The sequence below is a fragment of the Ahaetulla prasina genome, chromosome 4 (assembly GCF_028640845.1).
Source record: "Ahaetulla prasina isolate Xishuangbanna chromosome 4, ASM2864084v1, whole genome shotgun sequence".
In the NCBI taxonomy this organism is placed as follows: Eukaryota; Metazoa; Chordata; class Lepidosauria; order Squamata; family Colubridae; genus Ahaetulla; species Ahaetulla prasina.
In genome coordinates, this window is record NC_080542.1 from 144,774,716 (window position 1) to 144,799,795 (window position 25,080).

The 25,080-nt window shown below is 44.0% G+C and overlaps 1 protein-coding gene across 1 annotated transcript in view; it reads left to right on the forward strand.

The window, feature by feature from the left end:
* DLEC1 (DLEC1 cilia and flagella associated protein) overlaps window positions 1–25,080 on the forward strand; it is an 86,942-nt gene that overhangs the window by 19,156 nt on the left and 42,706 nt on the right. Inside the window, exons 9-15 of the mRNA XM_058183285.1 lie at window positions 817–990; window positions 2,754–2,890; window positions 5,926–6,018; window positions 8,384–8,474; window positions 9,985–10,147; window positions 18,684–18,876; window positions 20,320–20,378. Of these exons, the coding sequence (XP_058039268.1) occupies window positions 817–990; window positions 2,754–2,890; window positions 5,926–6,018; window positions 8,384–8,474; window positions 9,985–10,147; window positions 18,684–18,876; window positions 20,320–20,378 (910 nt within the window). The remainder of the gene's footprint in view (window positions 1–816; window positions 991–2,753; window positions 2,891–5,925; window positions 6,019–8,383; window positions 8,475–9,984; window positions 10,148–18,683; window positions 18,877–20,319; window positions 20,379–25,080) is intronic.

Below are 25,080 nucleotides of genomic sequence, written 5' to 3' on the forward strand. Positions count from 1 at the left end.
ACCTTTTTTGCCATAGTTACTAAGTGAATCATGCGTTTATTAAGCAAATCTGGCTTCCCTCATTGACTTTGCTCTTTGGAACCAGCTGGAGAGCTTACAAACCGTAGTCACATGACCCCAGGAGAATGCAACCATCATAAATAACATGACAGTTGCCAAGTGGTGGAATTTTGATCATGCTGCAGTGGTCATAAGTATGAAAAATAGTGTGCAAGTCACTTTTTCCAGTGTCGTCGTAACTTCGAACTGTTGTTAAATGAATGGTTGTAATTCGAGGACTATCCATATAAAGAGTTCCCACCAGTGGTGGGATTCAAATAATTTAACAACCGGTTCTCTGCCCTAATGACCAACTGGGTGGGAGTGGCCCTGGTGGGTGTGGCCAGGGGGGGTGATAGGTAGCACTTGGCCTCCTGCACCCCCATGGAAGCAAAAATGGGCCGCGGGGGGATCTGCCTCCCCCCACACCCTATTTTGGGCCTAGTAGGCCCCTTTGCAGCCCCCTGGGAGTGAAAATGGGCCTAGGAAGCCTCCCTGAAGCCTCCTGGGAGTGAAAACCGGCTGTGGGGGTGATGCTGCCCCCCTGCTCCCCATTTTTGGGCCTAAAAGGCCTCCCTGCACTTACCTGGGAGCCAAAATGGGGTGCGTGGGGACCCCTGGAAGGGGCAGGGCCGGGTGTGGCCAGCCTGGAATTTAACTACCAGTTCTCCCGAACCGGCTGAATCCCACCACTGGTTCCCACCATTGTGGTGTTACGTGACAAGCACAAGCAACCCATACAGTCAGAATTTTCTAATGAAAGTCCTTCCTTTCCAGGGAAGTTTCCAGGTGAAGGTGGACTCGTTGCTCCTGGGATGAGCTGTTTCTACATCATCCAGTTTATTCCTGAATATCTCGCAGAGTACGATGATTATCTACTGGTGGAATCGCAGGCAGCCTTTCCGCTCCTGGTCCCTCTGCAAGGCAGAAGGCCACCTCCCATCTTAACACGTGAGCTGATTATGTGACAATCACCCAAGGGAGAGCTTCTTTGCTTTTCAACTTATTAAAGGTTTCATTAGCAAAATGCTTCCTCACCCTAATAATGAAAAGTCAGTGCAGGTAGTCCTCAACTATCAGTTGAGCCCAACGTTTCCGTTGCTAAACGAGGCAGTTGTTCGGTGAGCTTTGCACCATTTTACGGCCTTTCTTCCCACCAGGGTTGTTAACTGAATCTCTGCACTTGCTAAGTGAGTAACATGGTACTTAAGTGAATCTGGCTTCCCCATTGACTTTGCTTGTCAGAAGGTTGCAAACATGACCCCGGGACAACTGCTACTGCCATAAATACGAGTCAGTTGCCAGGTGTCATGATCTTATGACCATGGGGGATGCTGCAATGGTCGTAAGTGTGAAAAGCGGTCATAGGCCACTTTTTTCCAATCCCATCATAACTTTGAATGGTCACTATGGTTGTAAGTCGAGGACTACCTGTAATGATGTCATGAAAACGTTGTCAGCGTTCCAGAAAACTCCCTCCCCAAGTAAAAACTCCGAAGCAGGCCTCTTTCAAAGTTCTTTTACTAGGATAGGTAAATTGGCACATCTGGGAAAATCCGAATCTGAGAGATCCGGGTTTTCCCTCAGGAAATCAAAAACCCCAAAACCACCCCCTGATTCCTCTTCACATGCTCCAATCGCCATCCATCCCATCTCGAGACATCACTCCGACCACTCCTTCTCCAGCTGCAGGACCGGCCTGACCTTGACTAGCAGGAAGAATGCTATTGTGCCTAATGGGCCCCTCAACTAAATCTCCCCCTCCTACTTTCCCACACATGAGAAAGTGGCAGGAGGGAAGCTTCTGGCCTAGTATGGCTTCCAAAGCTGACAAATGAGATTAGGCCAAAGCTCCAGCATCTGTGACCAGCCATCTTTAGATATCTGTGCCTACTTCATCTTTAAGTATGGCAGCTTCAGTCTAATCTCACAGCTCGAGACTTGAGAGTAGCCATAAAGGAGAATATTTGTAGCTCAGGGTTAACATGAGGGGTCCTTGGTGCTCTAGTTTAGGGAAGTGAAACTTCTGCAAGTTATACTCCGTCGCCTTCGGCATGACCTGAGTATAACTCATAAAATCATCCGCTACAATGTCCTTCCTGTCAAAGACTACTTCAGCTTCAATCGCAACAATACATGAGCACACAATAGATTCAAACTTAAAGTGAACTGCTCCAATCTTGATTGTAGAAAATATGACTTCAGTAACAGAATTGTTACTGCCTGGAATGCACTACCTGATTCTGTGGTCTCTTCCCAAAATCCCCAAAGCTTTAACCAAAGACTATCTACTATTGACCTCACCCCATTCCTAAGAGGTCTGTAAGGGGCGTGCATAAGTGCACCAGCGTGCCTACTGTTCCTGTCCTAATGTTCCCTTTAATTGTATCCAATTTATATGGTTATTTATATGGTTATTTCATGCTTATACTTATATATACTGTTGTGTTTGATAAATAAATAAATTAAATTAAATTAAATTAAAATAAAATAAAATAAAATAAAACAAGCAAGCTCAGAGAGCACCAAGTGCCCTTCACTTGAGAACAGAAACCTGCAGGACCTTGTCTCCCGCAAGTCATTTCTTCCTTACCCTTCCTAGTCTCCTGTGTACTGTGGAAGCCGCTCTTCCAGATTTATTCACGATTTCCGACTTTAAATAATCAAAATGTGATTTTTTGCATTTGCTACTTTTGCATCCGTCCTCCTTTCAGTGCCACAGATCCTGGATTGTGGAGCCTGCTTGGTGGGCGGAGTAAAATTTGTAGAGTTTGAGTGCAAAAACGAAGGGCTCAGCGTTGGAAAGTTTTGCATCATGCCGAAGGACATGTGGCCACCGCCTAACTTTCGGGTGAGTGTTACAGAACAGATGCTCTTTCCTTACTGCACCAGTCCTGATGAAGTAGAACCAAAAGGGGAAGATCTCCGACAACCGGGCGGGGGGCACATATGTTGGTATTCTGGGTTTCTGAGGGACCAAAAAGGATGTGGTTATGGATAGTCCTTGGCTTTAAGAAATCTTTTTTTGAATATCAACCACTTCCGCTTTGTCCACTGCAATAGCCAGGTGAATTCATCCCTTGCTTGGTGGATTCATTAACTTTCTGTTCCAGTAAAAAAAAAACGAAAAAAAAACCCCTACCTACTTGGAGTTTCAGATTCTGGAGTGTAGATGGTGAAAGTGCAGAACTTTTGCTCCTTTTACTTAGTTAAAAAAATGTGTGCAAGGCGGGACAGCTCCATCTTTTCTCTCCACTTCTCTGTGAACGTACGTGTTCACCATGTGCAGAGAAAAGCAATAAAGATAGAGTAGAGTAGAGTAGAGTAGAGTAGAGTAGAGTAGAGTAGAGTAGAGTAGAGTTGAGTTGAGTTGAATAGAATAGAATAGAACAGAACAGAACAGAACAGAACAGAACAGAATAGAATAGAATAGAATAGAATAGAGTGTAGGGTAGGGTAGAGTAGAGTAGAGTTGAATAGAACAGAACAGAACAGAACAGAACAGAACAGAACAGAACAGAACAGAACAGAATAGAATAGAATAGAATAGAATAGAATAGAATACAATGTAGGGTAGGGTAGGGTAGGGTAGGGTGGGTAGAGGAGAATAGAATAGAATAGAATAGAATAGAATAGAATAGAATAGAATAGAATAGAATAGAATAGAACAGAGTGTAGTGTAGGGTAGAGTAGAGTAGAATAGAATAGAATAGAATAGAATAGAATAGAATAGAATAGAATAGAATAGAATAGAATAGAATAGAATAGAATAGAACAGAGTGTAGGGTAGGGTAGGGTAGAGTAGAGTTGAATAGAATAGAACAGAATAGAATAGAATAGAATAGAACAGAACAGAACAGAACAGAATAGAACAGAACAGAACAGAATAGAATAGAGTAGAGTGAGTAGAGTAGAGCAGAGCAGAGTTGAACAGAATAGAGTGCAGTGCAGTGCAGTGTAGAATAGACTAGACCAGACTAGACCAGACTAGACCAGACCAGACCAGACTAGACCAGACCAGACCAGACCAGACCAGACCAGACCAGAATAGAACAGAGTGTAGGGTAGGCAGGGCAGGGCAGGGCAGAGTGGAGCAGAGTAGAGCAGAATAGAACAGAACAGAATAGAACAGAATAGAACAGAATAGAACAGAATAGAATAGAACAGAACAAAACAGAGTGTAGAGCATGGTAGGGCAGGGCAGAGCAGAGTGAGCAGAGCAGAGCAGAATAGAATAGAACAGAACAGAACAGAACAGAACAGAGTGTAGGATAGGGTAGGGCAGGGCAGGGTAGGGCAGAACAGAACAGAATAGAACAGAATAGAACAGAATAGAACAGAATAGAACAGAATAGAACAGAATAGAACAGAACAAAACAGAGTGCAGTGTAGAATAGAATAACAGAGTGTAGGGTAGGGCAGGGCAGAGCAGAGCAGAGCAGAATAGAATAGAATAGAATAGAACAGAACAGAATAGAATAGAATAGAACAGAGTGTAGGGTAGGCAGGGCAGGGTAGGGCAGAGTGGAGCAGAGCAGAGTAGAGTAGAGTAGAGTAGAGAGTTGAATAGAATAGAATAGAATAGAACAGAATAGAATAGAATAGAATAGAATAGAATAGAATAGAATAGAATAGAATAGAATAGAATAGAATAGAGCAGAGCAGAACAGAACAGAGTGCAGTGTAGTGTAGTGTAGAATAGACTAGACCAGACTAGACCAGACCAGACCAGACTAGACTAGACCAGACCAGACTAGACCAGACCAGACTAGACTAGACTAGTCTAGACTAGAACAGAATAGAGTGTAGGCAGGGCAGGGTAGGGCAGAGTGGAGCAGAGTGAATAGAATAGAATAGAATGGAGAACAGAACAGAACAGAATAGAACAGAATAGAACAGAACAGAACAGAATAACAGAGTGTAGAGCATGGTAGGGCAGGGCAGGGCAGAGTGAGCAGAGCAGAGTGAATAGAATAGAATAGAATAGAACAGAACAGAACAGAGTGCAGGATAGGCAGGGTAGGCAGGGCAGGGTAGAGTAGAATAGAATAGAATAGAATAGAATAGAATAGAATAGAATAGAATAGAATAGAATAGAATAGAATAGAATAGAATAAAACAGAGTGTAGTGTAATATAGTGTAGGGTAGGGTAGAGTAGAGTAGAGTAGAATAGAATAGAATAGAATAGAATAGAATAGAATAGAATAGAATAGAATAGAACAGAGGGTAGGGTAGGGTAGGGTAGGGTAGAGTGGAGTAGAGTAGAGTAGAGTAGAGTAGAGTAGAGTTGAATAGAATAGAATAGAATAGAATAGAATAGAATAGAATAGAATAGAATAGAATAGAATAGAATAGAATAGAATAGAATAGAATAGAATAGAATAGAATAGAATAGGAATTCTTAATTGGCCAAGTGTGATTGGACACACAAAGAATTTGTCTTTGGTGCATATGAGTGTACATAAAAGAAAAGATACGTTCATCAAGAATTCTAAGGTACAACACTTCATGATAGTCATAGGGTACAAATAAGCAGTCAGGAAGCAATCAATATAAATATAAATCGTAAGGATACAAGTAAGTCATACAGTCATAAGAGGAAGGAGATGGGTGATGGGAACGATGAGAAGATTCGCAGAGAATAATGAAAAATAGAGAAACCATTAGAGAGCATTTCACCGAGGCAGCTTTCGGTGGCACCATCTTGGAAATGGAGTTTATATAAGTCTAAGAGCTATTGCTAACAGACGGGTGGAAACTGCCTGAGTTGAATAGTAGGAAGAATTCATCCCTTTGGGAAATAGGGTTCTCTCCTTCTCCTGGGGCAAACTGGTCATGCAAATCAGCTCTTAATCGGATTCATTTTCCCCCCTCTTGATTTGAAGTCAGTCGCCACTCTGGGTTACGTGGAGCAATGTCCATTTGGGATTTGTCCGGCTGTCTTCGAACTTGCTCCGGGTCAGTCTATCCCAATTGAGGTCAGTTCCTGGCAATATCGCTCATGCTTCCATCCTACTTGCAAACTTAATAATGCCATTTTCATTTTATTTTCATTTTGGTTACTCTCTAAGCAGGATGTAGCCAATGCCTCCTTCATTTGACTAGGGAATATATATTAGGATCAGCTGCTTTCAAAGTCCCAGGAGGATTTTATGTAGAACTGTATCAGGTAGTTATTTTTTTGTTTAGTTATTTTCACCTGCCTTTATTATTTTCACCGATAGATCAAGTCAGTGAACATGTCCAACACATCATCTTCTTCCTATTCACCTACAACAATAACCTTGTAAGGTGGGCTGAGAGAGAATGACTGGCCCACAGTCACCCAGCCAGTTTTCATGTCTAGAACTCAGAGCCTTCTTGTGATTGACCCAAAGTCACTCAACTTTCAAGCCTAAAGTGCAACTAGACCAAATTTCATAGTGAGTTATAGTTATAGCGAGTGTGCTTTGTTCGCAGTTTGTTCTCACATCGAAAGATAAGAAAAGCTTCACCACATCATGATTTTCTCAGATTTTTCAAGTACAGGTAGTCCTCAACTTACAACTATTCATTTAGTGACCATTCAAAGTGACAACAGCACTGAAAAATAGTTACTTATGATCATTTTTCACACTTACAATCTTTGTAGCACCCCATGATCATGTGATTCAGATGCTTGGCAATTGACTCATACTTATGACGTTGCTGTGTGTCCAAGGTCATGTGATCCCTTTTTGCAACCTTCCGGCAAGCAAAGTCAATGAGGAAGCCAGATTCACTTAGCAACCATGTTACTAACTTAGCAACTATGATGATTCACTTAACAACTGTGGTAAGAAAGATAGTAAAATGGGCCAAAACTTACTTAACATTTGTCTCTCATAGCAACAGAAATTTAGGGCTCAACTGTGGTTGCTGGTCGAGGACTACCTGTATGATATTTTGATTTACAGATGATCAGAAATTTGATGAATAAAATAAAAAAGAGAAGAAAATAGAAAAATTTCCCCCTTCTTTTTCATGCTAGAAGTAGTTTACACTTACTTTTCTATAATATTAAAAGCTTACCTTAGGAAGAAAATAGCTTAACACTTCTTCGCTAAATGAGGAGGAGGAGGAAGAAGAAATACAGGCAGTTGTCAATTAAAAACCATTCATTTAGCGACCATTCAATGTTATTACAGCATTGAACAAAGAAACTTAATGATTGGTCCTCAAAGTTGTGGCAGTTGTTGTGATCATACGGTTGCAATTTTGGTGCTTGGTTAACAAGCTTGCAGTTACAACAATCACAGGGTCCCATTTATCATGTGATATGTAGGGTCTCCTGCTTGGGCAGGGGGTTGGACTAGATGACCTACAAGGTCCCTTCCAACTCTGTTAATCTGTTAACTTCTGATCGCCAATTTCAGTCTTCATTGCCAATTTCTGACAAGCAGAGTCAATGGTAAAGTTAGCAGGAGGTCACCAATGCCGATCACGTGATGTCACATTTAATGCCAAGCAGGTTTCACCGAACCGTAAGTGGAAGCGCTGGAACTGCAATTGTGAGTTACCGTGGTCACATGACCTTGTACTTTATGACAATAACCAGTTTTCCTGGTCTCAATTACCCTAGTTAATTGTATAACTGTATAAACTATATACAGTTGTATAACTGTATAAAAGAAATCAATCTCCTTGATAGCCGATTCTAAAGCATTAGATTGATAATCTGGAAATGTCAAGTTCTGGCATTACATTTTGAAAGGAAAAATGGTACAGGTAGTCCTCGACTTACAACCACTTAATGACCGTGCAGAATTATAACGGCACTGAAAAAAGTGACTTATGACCATTTTTCAGACTTACGACCGTTGCAGCATCCCCATGGTCACATAATTTACATTTGCATGGTTGACAGTTGACTCACATTTATGACAGTTGCAGTGTCCCCGGGGTCATGTGATCCCTTTTGCGACCTTCTGACAAGCAGAATCAATGGGGGAAGCCAGATTCATTTAACAACGGTATTACGAATTTAACAACTGCAGCGATTCACTTAACAGATGTGTCAAGAAAAGTCGTAAAATGGGGCAAAACTCACTGAACCAATTTCTTACTTAGCAACATAAATTTTGGGCTCAGTTATGGTTGTAAGTTGAGGATCATCTGTAGTAAGGATAGTTGCAACAAAATATATTTATTTTTAAAACAAACATTTGTAGAATAAGAATTAGAAGCTACAGATCAGTAACTGGGATTCTCAGATAATTGCCAAACCTGGAGGAAATTCATGATGACATTTTACTTTCTTACGTCTTTAAAAAAAAGTTTTTATAATTGCTGGTGTTTTGATGATGCAGAAATGTTCATTTCCAGGTAGTGTTCATGCCTGTTTCTGCTGAAGTCCTAACAGTGACATACCTCACCGTTTGTGACAACTGCCATATCAACGAGATTTCCGTGACAGGTTTGCCACTCACATCTCTTTGTTTCCCCTCCCCCCTGTTAAAGCTAAAATGCCGAGGTTTGGGCTAGAGGTTGGGCATCACTAATCTTATTGCTATTGCTATTTGCTATATTATTACTAATAATAGCAATAGCAATAGCATTTAGACTTACATACCACTTCACACTGCTTTGCAGCCTTCTCTAAGCGGTTTACAGAGTCAGCCTTTCCCCCCCCCCACCTCCCAACAATCTGAGTCCTCATTTTATTGACCTCAGAAGGATGGAAGGCTGAATTAACCTTAAGCCAGTCAGAGTCGAACTGCTGGCAGTCAGCAGAGTTAGCCTGCAATACTGCATTCTAACCACCCTGTCACCACAGCTCGAATAAGATCCTTTAACCGGCAGCATCATGTTTACAGTTGGAGATTGTGCAAATTAACAAAACAACAAGCCAAGCCGAGTAGATTCTTAAAGATTTCATTCTTTAACCGTGGCATTAAGAGAGCCAGGATAATATAGTCCTTGAGTTATGACCACAATTGAAACCAGAGTTTCCTTTGCTAAGCAAGGAAATTATTAAGAGAACTGTACTTGATTTTATATTATTAAGAGAACTGTACATGATTTTATAACCTGTTTTTGCCACATTAAGCAAATCAACTGCAGTTGTTAAGTGAATTTGGGTCAACTGCAGTTGTTAAAAGTGAATTTGGAATTTGGGTGATGGGGTGTTCTAGTCTAGCCTTAGACATGAAAGCCAGCTGGGTGACTTTAGTCCCACTCTCTCAGCCCAACCTACCTCACAAGCTTACTGTTGGGGGAAACAGGAAGAAGGAGAATTAGGTATGTTTGCCACCATGTATTATTTATGAAAATAATAAAGGCATGATAAAAATCAGAGGGATGGAGGGATGGATGGAGGGATGGGCCAATACATGGTAACTTGATATGGGTGAATGTTAAGAAAAGTTCCTAATGGTAATTGCAGCCTGAAACTGAGACCAATGACCTGTTGAGGGGCTGAGATCCCCCTGGTGCAGGGGTTGGCAACCTTAAACACTCAAAGAGCCACAAAGGTCCAACCGGAAGCCCCCCATTCAATTCTGGAGTCGACCGGAAGTCCAGTTCCCCCACCATAGAGTCTCCTCCTAGCATGGCGTCCTTTTTTATTCTGCCAACCGGAGGTCCAGTCTGCCAACCGGAGGTCGCAGGTCGGCTGTGGAGCTGACTGGTGACAGGGAGCTGCAGCAGAGGGATGAAAGAGCCACACGTGGTTCCAGAGCCGCGAGTTGCTGACCCCTGTCCTGGTGGGATGTATTTAAGCAGAAATGAGCCCATCCTCTGTGGGAGTAATTTAATCAGACGTCCTGCAGTGAGGAACTCCCCCACTGATGGTTAGACTTGGTGCCTTCTTGTGGCCCCTTTCAACTCCGATATTATGATAAATTGCATGGTGAGCTAATCATCTCATCCCTATCTCTTTGTTGCAAGATATTTTAAAAAAAGACTTGTATTCCGTTTATTCCCAGGACGCGGAGAGCTGATAGCGTTGGAACTTTTGTCGGTTTCTGGTGGAGAAAGCATTCCTCTGCCCGGCGAGCTTATAGACATGACCTCGCAGCATCTTGTACGCTTTAAGCCACTGAATCCACATTCTATGGCAGAGAAAACACTGATTCTGAGAAATATAACGTATGTATGATGCTCATCTTGTAGTGCAGGAATGGGGAGATTTGGGCAGGTCTGCAGGATGTAGCGGGGTAACAGGACCCAGTTGCATTTTACCCCCTATGAGTGAGATTTAAATCATGACTCATCATCATCATCATCTTCATTTAATGACCTCATAATCCCTTGCGGAGCGGAGTCTGGGCAATTGATTGGAGTTAAGTGTTTACTGGCCGGATGCCCTTTCTGTCACCAACGTGGAGTTATATTTAGCAGATATATTCTCATCGTGCCCAGAGAGAGAAATATTTGCCTCTACCTAGGATCAAACTCAGAGCCTCCTGACTGTGAGGCGAGAGCTCCACCTCTAGGCCACCGCCCCACTCAGATTTAAATCATGACTATCTTCCAATAAATCACACTGATCCACACTGAGAACCAGTTTGGTGAAGGCTAGAAATCAAGAGACTCTGAATTCTAGTTCTACCTTGGGCATGAAAGCCCACTGGGTGACTTTGGGCCAATCACTAGGAGACAGTGAGTTCACACTTCAGGCATGAAAATTGGCTGGGTTACTTTGGATCAATTATCAGGAGCCTTTGAGTTCGAATCCCATTTTAGATATGAAAGCCGACTGGGTGACTTTGGGACAGTCATTCTCTATCAACTAACTCACCTTGCAGCCGTGTTGTTGTGGGGAAATAGGAGGAGGAAAAGAGTATTAGGTATATTTGCTACCTTGAGTTCTTTATAAAAATAAAAAAGGTAGGATTTAAATAATCTAAACAAAATGTTCTGAGTCGTTGTGAAGAACTTGGTTCATAATCCCCATCAACAATGGAGCTTGAAATATTTGCCCATCTTGTCCCAAAGGTGCTTTTCCAAAAGGTATTTGGACTTTTTTTGTTTTTCCTTGAGGACATTTCTCATCCAATAAGCTTCTTCAGTTCTGACTCTAGGCCAGGAGTGTCAAACTCGGTTTCATGGAGGGCCGCATCAGGGTTATATTTGACCTTGGGGGACCAGGGTGGGCATGGCCAGCTCGAAGTCACTCATGTCAGGGTTGCCTGCAGCGGCCTGAGTGCTCTGCCAGCAAAAATGGGCTTCCAAGCTCCGTTTCGGCTACAATGACCTCCTGCAACCCTCTGCCAGCAAAAATGGACTCCCAAGCTCCGTTTCGGCTGCAATGACCTCCTGCAACCTTCTGCCAGCTAAAATGAGCTTCCAAGCTCTGTTTCGGCTGCAATGACCTCCTGCAACCCTCTGCCAGCAAAAATGGAGCTCAGGAGGGCTGCCTCCCGAGCTCCGTTTTCACTGGCAAAGGCACCACAGACCGGTCCTTTGCTGTTTCCAGGGCAGCCCCACGGGCCAGATCTAAGCATCCAGTGGGTCGGATCCGGCCCCCAGGCCGTGAATTTGACACCCCTGCTCTAGGCGGTTTATAACAGTCAAAGCAGAAATGAAAAGAAGTGTAAACTTAACAGTAGCGAAATTGTGAAACAATAAAACAGTGAAATAAACAAGGAAAAAAAATGAGATTAAAGGATGGGCAGGAGAAGCAGGGAATGCAAAGGAGGGAGGTGGCTTTTAATAATAATAATAATGTTTTAATTTGTATACCGTCCTTCTCCCGAAGGACTCAGGGCGGTGAACAGGCAAATAAAATACAAACAAACATACACAATCATTAAAACAACCCTTAAAAAACTGATTCAGATTTGCCAGAAAATTTAAAATGACATTACACCCCATAAAATTACAGAAATTTAAAACCCATCAAAATTCAATTAAAATTTAAAATTAAAATCAGGCCAGTCCAGCCATATGAAATAAATAGGTTTTAAGTTCGCGGCGAAAGGTCCTAAGGTAAGGTAATTGTCGAAGCCCAAGGGGAAGTTCGTTCCAGAGGGTAGGAGCCCCCACAGAGAAGGCCCTCCCCCTGGGGGCTGCCAGTCGACACTGTTTGGCTGACGGCACCCTGAGGAGTCCCTCTCTGTGGGAACGCACCGGACACTGGGAGATAGAGGCCGGCAGTAGACGGTCCCGTAGGTAGCCCGGTCCTAAGCCATGGAGTGCTTTAAAGGTGGTAACCAATACCTTGAAGCGCACCTGGAAAACAACAGATAGCCAGTGCAGTCTGCGCAGGATAGGTGTTACGTGGGAGCTCCGAACTGCTCCCTCAATAACCCGCGCAGCCGCATTCTCAACTAGCTGAAGTCTCATGGGCCTCTTCAAGGGGAGCCCCATGTAGAGAGCATTGCAGTAGTCCAGGCAAGAGGTAACGAGAGCATGAGTGACCATGCATAGAGCATCCCAGTCCAGGAAGGGACGCAACTGGCGGATCAGACGAACCTGATAAAAAGCTCTCCTGGAGACGGTTGCCAAATGATCTTCAAAGGACAACCGACCATCCAGGAGCATGCCCAAGTTGCGTACCTTCTCCATCGGGGCCAATGACTCCATCGGGGCCAATCTGCAGCTGACTGTACCGAGGTGCCGGCATCCACAGCCACTCCGTCTTGGAAGGATTAAGTTTGAGCCTGTTCCTCCCCATCCAGACCCGTACGGCTTCCAACACCGGGACAGCACTTCGACAGCTTCGCTGGGGTGGCCCGGGGTGGAAAAGTATAGCTGAGTGTCATCAGCGCACAGTTGGTATCTCACCCCAAAGCCACTGATGATCTCACCCAGCGGCTTCATATAGATGTTGAACAGGAGGGGTGAGAGAATCGATCCCTGCGGCACCCCACGCATGAGGCATCTCGGAGTCGATCTCTGCCCCCCTGTCAACACTGTCTGCGTCCGGTCAGAGAGGTAGGAGGAGAACCACCGATAAATGGTGCCTCCCACTCCTAGACCCTCCAACCGGCGCAGCAGGATACCATGGTCGATGGTATCAAAAGCCGCTGAGAGATCTAATAGGACCAGGGCAGAGGAGTAACCCTTATCCCTGGCCCTCCAGAGATCATCCACCAGCGCGACCAAAGCTGTCTCCGTACTGTATCTGGGCCGGAAGCCGGACTAAAACAGGTCTAGATAGACAGCTTCATCCAGGTACTGGGGTAGCTGACATGCCACTGCACTCTCTACAACCTTCGCCGTGAAGCGAAGATTGGAGACTGGCCGGTAATTCCCTAAAACAGCTGGGTCCAGGGAAGGCTTCTTGAGGAGAGGTCTCACCACCGCCTCTTTCAAGGCAGCGGGAAAGACCCCCTCCCGCAAAGAAACATTTGTAATCCCCCGGAGCCAGCCTCGTGTCACCTCCTGTGTAGCCAGTACCAACCAGGAGGGGCACGGATCCAGTAAACATGTGGTGGCATTCAGCCTACCCAGCAACCTGTCCATGTCCTCCGGAGTCACAGGATCAAAATCATCCCAAACCACCTCAACAAGACGGGTCTCAGAACTCTTGCCTGGATCTACCCAATTTTGATCCAATCCGTCCCGAAGCTGAACGATTTTATCGTATAGATAACCGTTAAACTCCTTGGCACGCCCTTGTAGGGGGTCCTCCCGCCCCTCCTGTTGAAGGAGAGAGCGGGTCACCCGAAACAGGGCAGCCGGGCAGTTATCTGCCGACGCAATGAGGGAGGAAACGTAGGAACGTTTCGCATCCCTCAATGCCACTAGGTAGATCCTGCTATAGGACCTAACTAGTGTCCGGTCAGCCTCAGAACGGCTGGATCTCCAGACACTCTCTAGGCATCTTCTCCGGCGTTTCATCTCCCTCAGCTCCTCGGAGAACCAAGGAGCCGGTTGAGACCGATGCCGGGTCAGAGGCCGCAAAGGCACAACACGGTCCAAAGCTCCAGCCGCGGCCTGTTCCCAGGCCGCAACTAGTTCTTCAGTCGTCTTGTGGGCCAGGTGCTCGGGAAACGGCCCAAGCTCCGTCAGGAACCTCTCCGGGTCCATCAGGCGCCTGGGACGGAACCAACGTATTGGTTCCGTCTCCCTGCGGTGGTGGGTAGCAGTCAGAAAGTCTAGACGAAGGAGAAAATGATCTGACCATGACAAAGGTTCGACAACTAAATCATTTAAAACCAGATCATTCAACCACTGGCCAGAGATAAAAATCAAGTCTAAGGTGCCTCCCCCGACGTGGGTAGGGCCGTCAATTAATTGAATCAGGTCCATGGCCGTCATGGAAGCCATGAACTCCTGAGCCGCCGAGGATGCTACGCCGGTTGATGGCAAATTGAAATCCCCCATGACCAACAGTCTAGGGGTTTCAACTGCCAACCCGGCCAGCAACTCCAACAGCTCAGGCAGGGCTGTTGTCACGCAGCAAGGAGCCAGGTACATGATCAGCAAGCCCACCTGAGTCCTACGACCCCACTTCACGTAGAGAGATTCACACCCAGCTATCTGAGGCACAGTGGTCTCCCTCGGCTCAAGACTCTCCTTAATAATAACCGCCACCCCACCACCCCTACCCTGGGCCCTAGGCTGATGGAATGCTCGGAAACCTGGTGGGCACATCTCCACTAGGGGAACCCCCCCTTCGGTGCCCAACCAGGTTTCCGTAATGCCCATAACGTCCGCGGTCCCTTCCTGAATTAGATCTGAAATCAGGGGGGCTTTATTAACCGCGGACCTGGCATTACATAACATCAGCCGAAGGCCCAAGTCCCGAGTACTCTGGCCACTCGGGTCACGGGAGAATCCTGGGGGGCCGGAGCACGCAATCGCTCGTAAACAGCGAGAGCGAACCCCCGAAACCTGATGTGGCCCCCCCTTCCGTCATATCTGCCTCTCCCACTTACCGTATTAATAGCTCGACCCTGACAAGCTGGAACGACACCCCTCTCCACAACCTTCGGACCTATTAAGTTACCGCCGCGAACACATGGTGGAGCTAGAACCCTCCCTGACGGGTTTTCCCACCCACCCATCCACCCCCCCAACCCAAAGCCGTCAGTTTCCCTCCCCCCCTTAAAATTCCCATTAAAACTCCCCGGTAAAAAACGATTAAAACAGTTCATTAAAAATCCCCTAAGCCTCCTAGATTTCGCATGCCAACTCTCGGGGTTCCAAAACCCGTCCTCAAGATGTGCCCTCGATAGTGTGGAGGGCCAAACCTGCGAGAGAGGGGAATCTCGCAGGGCAAGAAGGTCCGCAGTTGAAAATCTTCGCATAAATAAATTTACTACCAATTTGATGTCCACCTCCAGTGTGGGGCTCCCCCATTGGGTCCCCAGGCCAACTGGCAGAGCCAGGTCTTGTGGAAGGATAGAAGGCTGGGGGCAGATTTCACCCTGAAGGGTAAATTAATAGCAGGAGTTGCTTTCCAGTTTCTCAAACTCTTTTTCTTGAAGGCTTAAATAGGAGAAAGTTTTTAATTAAGACATCCCTATATGGCAACTGCATGGATGGAGCTCGTCCACTCCAGTGTACAGTTGGATCTGGTTTTCACTCCATTTAATCTCTTGAGAATTAATTGACTGGATATACTGGTTTCTTTTTGATATTTTCATAAGAGAGTCACTTTTCTACTGACCTAGGTCACAGTGTTGTGTGAACAGGGCCAATGTGGAGACCCTTGAATATCCCAGACCAAATTTCTCCATTGCAGTTGATCAGTTTTGCTTTTCAGGGAGGAGAGAGAATGGTCCATAACCAAAGAACACAGAAAGCACAAAGAAACCCTGATTGTGGCATATCAGGGTGAGGTTCAGTGCAGACTCTGTGGCTTGATTTCTATAGAAAACGGAAAACTTCCTGTCTACTCTTTGCTAGACCAAGTATGGCCCAGCCGATTAAGCTTGACAATGTCCAGATTTCTATGGGACAAACAGATAGAGGAACAAAAGAGTCCATGGGAACTATCCCATAATGATTTAACTGATGGCACTATCTGGGCATGCAATGATTGCTTTTAAGACTCTAGTCGCCTATGTTGATTGATTAGGGTGTGTTGGGAAGGCAGTTGCTGGCAGCTGTCACTGATTTCTTGATTTATTTTAATGATGAATTGCATTGCAACCCACTGCAGCTGCAAGGCTCTAGGCGGTGGCCAGGAATGAAATCAGTGAAATACAAAAATAAAATATGCACACTAAAATGAAAATCAGTTACATAATTGGACATTGCTATGAAAAAAAAATTAGAAGCCAGTGTTTTTGTATTTGTTTGAGTGTCACTTCTTTTGATTAAATTACCCTGAAGAATATACAGTACAAGCCATGTGCATGGGGAAGAGTACAGGTAGTCCTCAACTTACAACCACAATTGAGCCCCAAATTTCTGTTGCTAAATGAGACAATGAATTAAGTGAATTTTTCCCCATTTTATGACCATTCTTGCCACAATCGTTAAGTGAATCACTGCAGTTAAGTTAGTAACATGGTTGTTAAATGATTCTGGCTTTCCCATTGACTGTGCTTGGCACAAGCTCACAAAAGGTGACCACATGACCCCGGGACACTGCAACCGTCATAAATATGAGTCAGTTGCCGAGCGCCTGAATTTTGATCTTCAACAATCATGAGTGTGGGAAATCGTCATAAGCAGAGGTGGGCTGCTGCTGGTTCGGAACGGTTTTCCCAAACTGGTTTTTCCTATTCTGTGCAGTTCAGAGAACAGGCAAACTGGACCACCGGATGACCCCACTCCTGCCTGTTTTTTGGGCTGTTTTGGCTGTTTTTCAGGCCTTTTTTGGGGCCGTTTTTCAGGCCAAAATCAGCCCAAAAAAACAGCCTGAAAACGGCCCAAAAAGCACCCCCAAAACAGGTGGTTTTTTGTGCCATTTTTCAGGCCGTTTTTCCTGGCCAAAATTGACCTGAAAACGGCCCGAAAAAAGGCCTGAAATCGGCCCAAAAACAGCCTGAAAACACCCCAAAAATGGCCCCAAAAAGCTGGCTGCGATAGGAATTTGGAGGCCACCACTGGTCATAAGCCACTTTTTTCAGTGCTGTTGTAACTTCAGATGGTCACTAAATGAACTGTTGTAAGTCAAGGACTCCTTGTAAATGTGACTAGCTTAGCACTCTGTCATCAGAATTGCTCCTCTTATAGTCTCCCCTTTCCTTGCCCACGCAGGCTTTTTAATACGATGCGTGGTGGTATTTAAATTGTAGGGCAATCTGATGAGTTAATAACTATCCCCTAAAGCAGGGGTCTCCAACCTTGGTCCCTTTAAGACTTGTGGACTTCAACTCTGGGAGTTGAAGTCCACGAATCTTAAAGGGACCATGGTTGGAGACCCCTGCTCTAAAGCAGCGTTTCTCAGCAAGTGTAAAATGTGTAGACTTCACATTCCAGAATTCTCCAGCCAGCATGCTGTTCTTACTGCTTGCAGTCTGGAACCTGAGGCCTTCTATAACCATATTGTTTGTCACTGTTCCTCTCTTTCCAACGTGGATGAATCATAGATTGGTGATGGAGCTAACAGATTTTTGAGCCATAGCTCAGTGGCATAGCTTGTGGAAGGCTGCTGAATCAACACTTGGCAAAGCCAGCCGAAAGTGAACAGGGAGAATCAAAGCCCTAGGTCTCACCTGCTTTGCTGTGAAACATTGGCATCAAGTTAGGTGATCAACTTGGGAGACCTGGAATGCAACTTGCTGGATTCCTTTGGAGGAACAGACACTGCTCACACAACCACTACCCTGGTCCCACAGCCCTATAGTTACAGGATTCACATGGGTAGTTAAATAGCTTTTAACCAGGGGTGAAATGTTCCCGGTTTGGACCGGATCTCCCATCTAGTAGCGATGGTGGTGGGTGGTTCAGAGAACCGGTAGCAAAAATCCCTGCCCCCCACCCCCATGCCCAGCTGAGCTGCGTGGTTATCAGAGGCTTTTTTTAATTTTTAAAAGCATTTTTTCTTTGGCCAAAAAATGCTTTTAAAAGTTAAAAAAAAGTGTCTGATGATCACGCAGCTCAGCTGGGATCGTCAGAGGCTTTTTTTTTCTTTTAAAGGCAAAAAAAAATGCTTTTAAAAGAAAAGAAAAGCCTCTGACGATCAGGCAACTCAGCTGGGATCGTCAGAGGAGCCTTTTAAAAGCATTTTTTTACAACCTCTTCGACTGAAGAGTTTGTAGAAAAAATGCTTTTAAAAGTAAAAAAAAAAAGTTGGCCATGCCCACTCATTCACATTATCCCCCACCACCAAGCCACACCCGCAGAACTGGTAGTAACAAATTTTACATTTCACTGCTTTTAACTGTCAAACAAACGGTCCAAAGTAGCTTACTTATAGGTAGAAACTCCTTGCCTGGGAATTTTATACATCTCTTTCATTCGATTCAGAGATCCTCTTTCTTATTTACAGCTGTGATGCTGAATCCAAAATGGTTGGAAATTCAGTCTCATTGAGACTAGCTGTTTCCCTCCCCCCTCCCCCCAATTTACTCTGTTTGGATGCATCAGTGACTACCAAGTCTACAAAGAAAACAGCCAAACTCAGAGAGCATCAAGGATTTCTCACTTCATCCCTGAGCTACAAACATTCTCGTTTATCGATACTTAACTTGAGAGTTTTCTTCCATTTCTAAACTTGCAGGCTTGCAAGAAAAAGGACAGTTGTCAAATGAATTTCTTTCTTACTGTCTTTATACAGCCACGTAGAACTTCCTTTCTTCTGGCAGATCGTGAAGCCCAACCTGCAGTCACCGACACTGGAAGGGAAAATGGACATTGCAAATATAAAATACAACCTGGATACAGAGACTGCTTTCTCTGTCATTCCTAATTCTGGGGTTCTGCAGCCCCATTCCGATCACCCATTCACCCTCTGTTTCTCTCCACAGCAGGTATGGTCCCTACCAGGCCTTTTTAAAAGACCCACCAGCACTGACTTTTTGCAATAAATAAATAAATATTTTGCAAAATTATGTAATTCAAAATAAACTTGAATTTAGATGCTAAATATATGTACGTGTACAGATTTTTTTTTTATTTTTTTTATTTTTTATTTTTTTTGCATTTATATCCCGCCCTTCTCCGAAGACTCAGGGCGGCTTACATTGTGTTAAGCAATAGTCTTCATCCATTTGTATACTATATACAAAGTCAACTTATTGCCCCCCAACAATCTGGGTCCTCATTTTACCTACCTTATAAAGGATGGAAGGCTGAGTCAACCTTGGGCCTGGTGGGACTTGAACCTGCAATATTGCAAGCAGTTGCTGTTAATAATAGGCTGCATTACCCACCTGTCATTCTGTTCCAAAACAGTTTCCACGTCCTCTTTCCTTATGCTTGCTTTTTATTCATTCTTTTGGAAAGTTCAATTTGTTAATTTGTTGATAACTTTTGAACTCTCGCAAGAGTCAGGTCCTTTTGATAACACTTTCGGTTAAACCTGGCGTGGCTTTTCATTTTCAAAGCTTCACACTCTCCAGATCCAGCACTTTATTGACCTATTTTGAAGAAGTGGGGAAGGGGCAGTGGTGAAATCCTCCGCCGTTTGTCACCGGTTCGCTGCCGGCGCATGCGCAGTGCACGCCAAACACATACTGCGCGCTTGCTTGCACAGTGCGCACTAAACGCATGCTGCATGCACATGTGCAATTTGCACCAAACATGCTGTATGCATGCGCATGTGCAGTGTGCTCCAAATGTGCGCTTTGCAAAGAAAAAGGACAATTAACAAGGTAAGTAGAACAGCGAGGATTTCCTGCTTTCTAGCAAATATAAATCGTGCGGCACAGCTGGTCATCAGAAATACTGGTTTGGACCAACTGGTAGCTTTTTTTTAACTATGGGTTTGCCCGAACCAGGTGAACCAATAAGATTTCACCACTGGGAGTGGGGGGGAAGTAGCTGCAGAATCTAGAGGTCCAGTCTCCTTTGCAGCCAGAATGGACCGCAGGAGTGGACAAAGGGAGCAGATTAAAGGAGGATAGAGCAGAAATAATTGGAGCCACAAGGTTTCTGGGGCAGAGCATGTCCGCCAATATTGTGAGGCAGAATAATTAAAGGAAATACACTTCCCCTTCCACAGCTGTTTGGACTGCCTTAGTTGTGGGAAGTCATAGCTATTAGCCAGATAGGTGGACTAGTGCTCAGAATTAAGGGGTGCTGCGTGGATTTACCTTCAGTCTTAAATCCCAACTTCAGAGATAGGCTGCTTCAATCATGATAAACATTGACTGCTCTGCCTCTCTGATAAGTACCTTTAAAAAGTAAGCAACATGTTTATTTTTGAAAGTTCTTTGTATATAAACTAACCACTGTTTTTTCCTCTCTTATAGCTAGAGAACTATCACAGTGTGCTTCAAATAGTTCTGGAGGATATCCCAGCATCACATTGGTAAGTTTTCATGATGGACTTCTGATCTGGATAGCTGCCTATCTTGAAATTCTTGACCAATTAGACTACAGGTAGTCCTCAATTTATGACTGCAGTTGAGCCTGGAATTATGGTTGCAACTCATGCTGGTTGCCCCAAAGGTGCTTTTTCAAGAGGCAACTGGACTTTCTGTTTTTTCTCTGAAGATGTTTTGCTTGTCATCCAAAGAAGCTTCTTCAGCTCTGACTGGATGGTGGAGAATGGAAGGATTTGAAGAGGAATATAAGTCCTTCCATTCCCCACCATCCAGTCAGAGCTGAAGAAGCTCCTTGGATGAGAAGCGAAGCGCCTTCAAAGAAAAACCAGAAAGTCCAGGTGCCTCTGGAAAAAGCACCTTGGGGAGAGCCATGACCTGGATGCTAACATGCTAACTCATGCTGGTTGTTAATACTGTGACTGCCTTTTTATTGTAGCTGTTAAATGAGCCCATTTTCTACAATGAGTGTTTTTTACTGGAAACTGGAAGTGAACTCCAGTTTCCGGCAATAAACAGCCATGTGATTGCTGGATACTCCAAACAATCATAAATATGGGATGGTTGCTGAGTGCCCCAAATGTGATCAGATAATTGAGGTGAGTTGTAGCCATTGGAACTTCAAATATGGATTATAATCAGTCCTGCAGAGGTCCATTATACTGTAACTTTGAATGGTTACTAAGTAGTCCATTATAAATCAAGGACTATACAGTATGTGTGCCCCAGAAAGCCTCCTAGATGGATTTTGATGCTTGGGCCAATAACATTGTTCTTATTTTCATCAGCCCCAACTTCCTTAGCCAAATTAAGGTAAAGGTAAAGATTCTCCTCGCACATATGTGCTACTCATTCCTGAATTTAGGGGGCGGTGCACATTTCCATTTCAAAGCCGAAGAGCCAGCTCTGTCCGAAGACGTCTCCGTGGTCATGTGGCCGGCATGACTCAATGCCAAAGGCGGACGGAACGCTGTTATCTTCCCTCCAAAGATGGTCCCTATTTTTCTACTTGCATTTTTTATGTGCTTTCGAACTGCTAGGTTGGCAGAAGCTGGGACAAGTAACGGGAGCTCACCCCGTTATGCGGCACTAGGGATTTGAACCACTGAACTGCCGATCAACAAGCTCAGCGTCTTAGCCACTGAGCCACCGCATCCCTTTTAGCCAAATTAGCATCCCATAATTATATGCAGATAGTCCTCGACTTACAAGGACCATCTAGTGACCATTCAAAATTACAAAAACACTGAAAAAAGTGACTAATAACCATTTTTTACACGACCGTTTCAGCATCCACATGGTCACATGATCAGAATTCAGACGCTTGGCAGCTGATTCATAACTATGACGGTTGCAGTGTCCCAGAGACCTTCTGACAAGCAAAGTCAATAGGGAAGCCAGATTTACTTAACAACCGTGTTACTAATTTAATAACTGCAGTGAGCTACTTAACAATGGTGGCAAGAAAAGTCATAAAATGGGGCAAAGCTCACTTAACAAATGTCTCACTTAGTGATATAAATTTTGGGGTCCATTGTTGTCGTAAATCGAGGACTATCTATAAAAATGAAATGAAACTTGTGCCATATTCTGACAAGGCAGAACTGTTCATTTATCTAGCTTAACTTGATATTTAAAAGTGGGCAAAGGCTTTTCCATTAACTCATTTTCTGCATTCTTGGAGGGCACATGTAAAAGAGAGAGAAAAAAACCTTAGTGTAACATTCTGTTCGCCCGCTTGCCTGTCTGCATCCAGCTAGCCCCGTGAACCTTTGGCACGCATGCTCAAAGTGGCACGTGAAACCATGTCGCCTGGCACGCATGGCCTTGCCTGTTTATCTTCTGCGTTTCTGGTGCGCATGTGACGATCATGTGACGATCAGCTGTCCTTCGCCTGCGCGGCAGTGCCAAAAGCTGGTGTGTACATGCGTGCCGGCCAGCTGATGGTTGGGTGCACATGCATGCCAGAACCCAGAAGTTCGGCTTTTCCAGAGCGCGATCCCTTCAGTGCCAAAAACCTACATGTGCACCAGCTAGCTGATTGTCAGGCACGCATGCGCGCTAGAACCCGGAAGTTCGGTCTTTCCGGAGTGCAACCCTGATGAGCGCGTGCATGCGACATTTCCATGCAACCTTTTCTGTGCTGAAAACATTCGCCATCACTGAGCTAGCCCCTAGTTCTGATCCCTGAAAGGAAGAACAAGAATATGTCTTACAGTTTAGTCCTGTCACGTCTGCTTGAGAGACAGTTCTAAATTGGTTACTGAGGTTTGCTCCTAATCGGGAATACAACACTTAAGAAACAGAACAATTTTTTCTTGGGCAGCAGAAGAAAGGATGGGTCAGTCTGGTGTAGTTATTAAAGTGTGGCCTAGAAACCAGGAGACAATGACTTCTAGATGTATCTTAGGCATGAAAACTGTCTGGATGATTTTGGGCCAAGAACTAGGAGACGGTGAGTTCTAGTCCTGCCTTAGAAACCAGCTGGGTGGCCGAGCCAGTCTTTTTCTCTCAGTCCAGCCCACCTCACAGGGTTGTTGTTGTGAGGAAAACAGGAGGAAGAAGGTGTGTTGCATATATTCGTTGCCTTGAGTCATTTGTAAAGTAATTGGGTAAAAATCAAAGGAACAAATGCATTTGCCCTCAGCTTTTGAACTGGTTGTAGCAAAAGTGATTTTTATTTTCAAAAAATTAAAAGCCTCTTTTTGATACATTTGGATGACTGAGAATCTTCTTAGACCTTTGAGTTGGTTCTCTATGGTTACAATGGAAAAAGCGAGCAGTGGAATTATATAAAAAAGGAATGGAAAATTGGACTTGTATATATATATAAAAGTGAATTGTTTTATGGTACCATTCGGCTAAACTGATTTAAAAAAAGAAATGGAAAAGAGAGATATATGTAAAACTGCTGAATATTAAATATTTATAACAGGAATGGTGGAGTATAGGGAAAACATTTGAAATTATATTATATTGTGAAAAGGGAGTAATGGGAGAATATTTGAATAAGATAATTTAGAGTTAGGTTTAGATTTTAGAAAAATGATTGATTTCAATTTAAAGGATTTCAATTTGAAAAAAGTAAAGAGAGGAGCGGAAAAAGAAAAATTGATTAAGATTAGAGATTAGGGTGAATGGTAATATTGTTTATATATTAGAAGAAATAGAAGGAAAATAAATCAAATTAGACAGAAAGAAATTCTGGGGTAGAAATTATAAATTGACAATTTATTTATTTATTTATTTTATTTAATTTATATACCGCCCTTCTCCTAAAGAACTCAGGGCAGTTTACAGCCAGGGTAAAAGCACAACTCAGAAAAATTAAAAAACATTTAAAAAACTACTTAAATTAAAGGCTAAAGGAATATAAGACTATAATAAAACCCCAATAAAAACTTCATTAAGCCAGCCCTGCACGATGAAATAGAAAAGTCTTTAGCTCGCGGCGGAAGGTCCGGAGGTCAGGAAGTTGACGTATCCTCGGAGGCAGCTCATTCCAGAGGGCAGAAGCCCCCACAGAGAAGGCCCTCCCCCTGGGGATCGCCAGTCTACATTGACAACTACTTATAAGGAAAACCTGTACAAACTGTTTTATAGGTGGCATCTACCACCGGCAAGGTTCGCAAAGATGTTCCAAAACATGTCCGCCAAATCAGGCACATGTGGTGGACATATGCAAAGTCAAAAAAGTTTTGGATGAAAATGGACACATGGTTAGAAAAAATGTTAAAGCAACACATAGATTATAAGGCAGAAGTGTTTTTGTTAGGCACAGTACCAGAAAAATATGATAAAGTGGATATATACTTGACAGCAGCAAGAATTATATTTGCACAGCACTGAAAAAATAGAGTAATTAAAAAATACTAGATTGTGAGAAATGGATTTGTTGTTAGTTGCGAAGTTATGTCCAACCCATCACGGCTCCATGGACATCGTTCCTCCAGGCCTTCCTATCCTCTACTATCCTCTGGAGTCCATTTAAACTCACACCTACTGCTTCAGTGACTCCATCCAGCTATCTCACTCTCTGTTGTCCCCATCTTTTTTTGCCCTCAATTTTTCCCAGCATTAGGCTCTTCTCCAGTGAGTCCTTCCTTCTCATTAGGTGGCCAAAGAGAAATGGATAGGTTGACATTAAAGATTGTTGGAAGAAATATCCATCTGGGTTCAGTTCCAAGTGGGGACAAAGACACTGGAAACATGGAGGCTGCTTGGAAAGATGGTTTAATGGTGGCCAGGATCACATGGCTTGAGATCCTGAACAGAAAAAGGGCTGAGATCCTGTGTGCTCCCTGGTTTTATGCTTTTTCTGAGCTTTGAATTTCCTGGGGCACAAGAAGAGTACCCTGATTGGCTGTCAGACTCCCAGGGGGTGGGGGGTCTTAGCTAACATTGTAGGTTGTCCCTCAAGCTTGCCTGAGCCTTGCCATGTGGTGAGTTTCTGTTCTATTATGTTGCAAATGATGGTCCATTGAGGAAGGTGGGGGGATTGAGTGAGCTTGGCTGAAGCTTTAATGGCCCATTGACAAAGGTGGGGGGGAGTCAGGAAGCTGCTTTGTCTTTAAAACATGTTTCTCCATTTCTCATCCAGGGAAATATATTCTGCCTTTTTAAATATTTTCTAAAATATCATTCTTCTAGGAGTGGGGTGGGTGCTAAATTCCTACAAGATAAAAGATA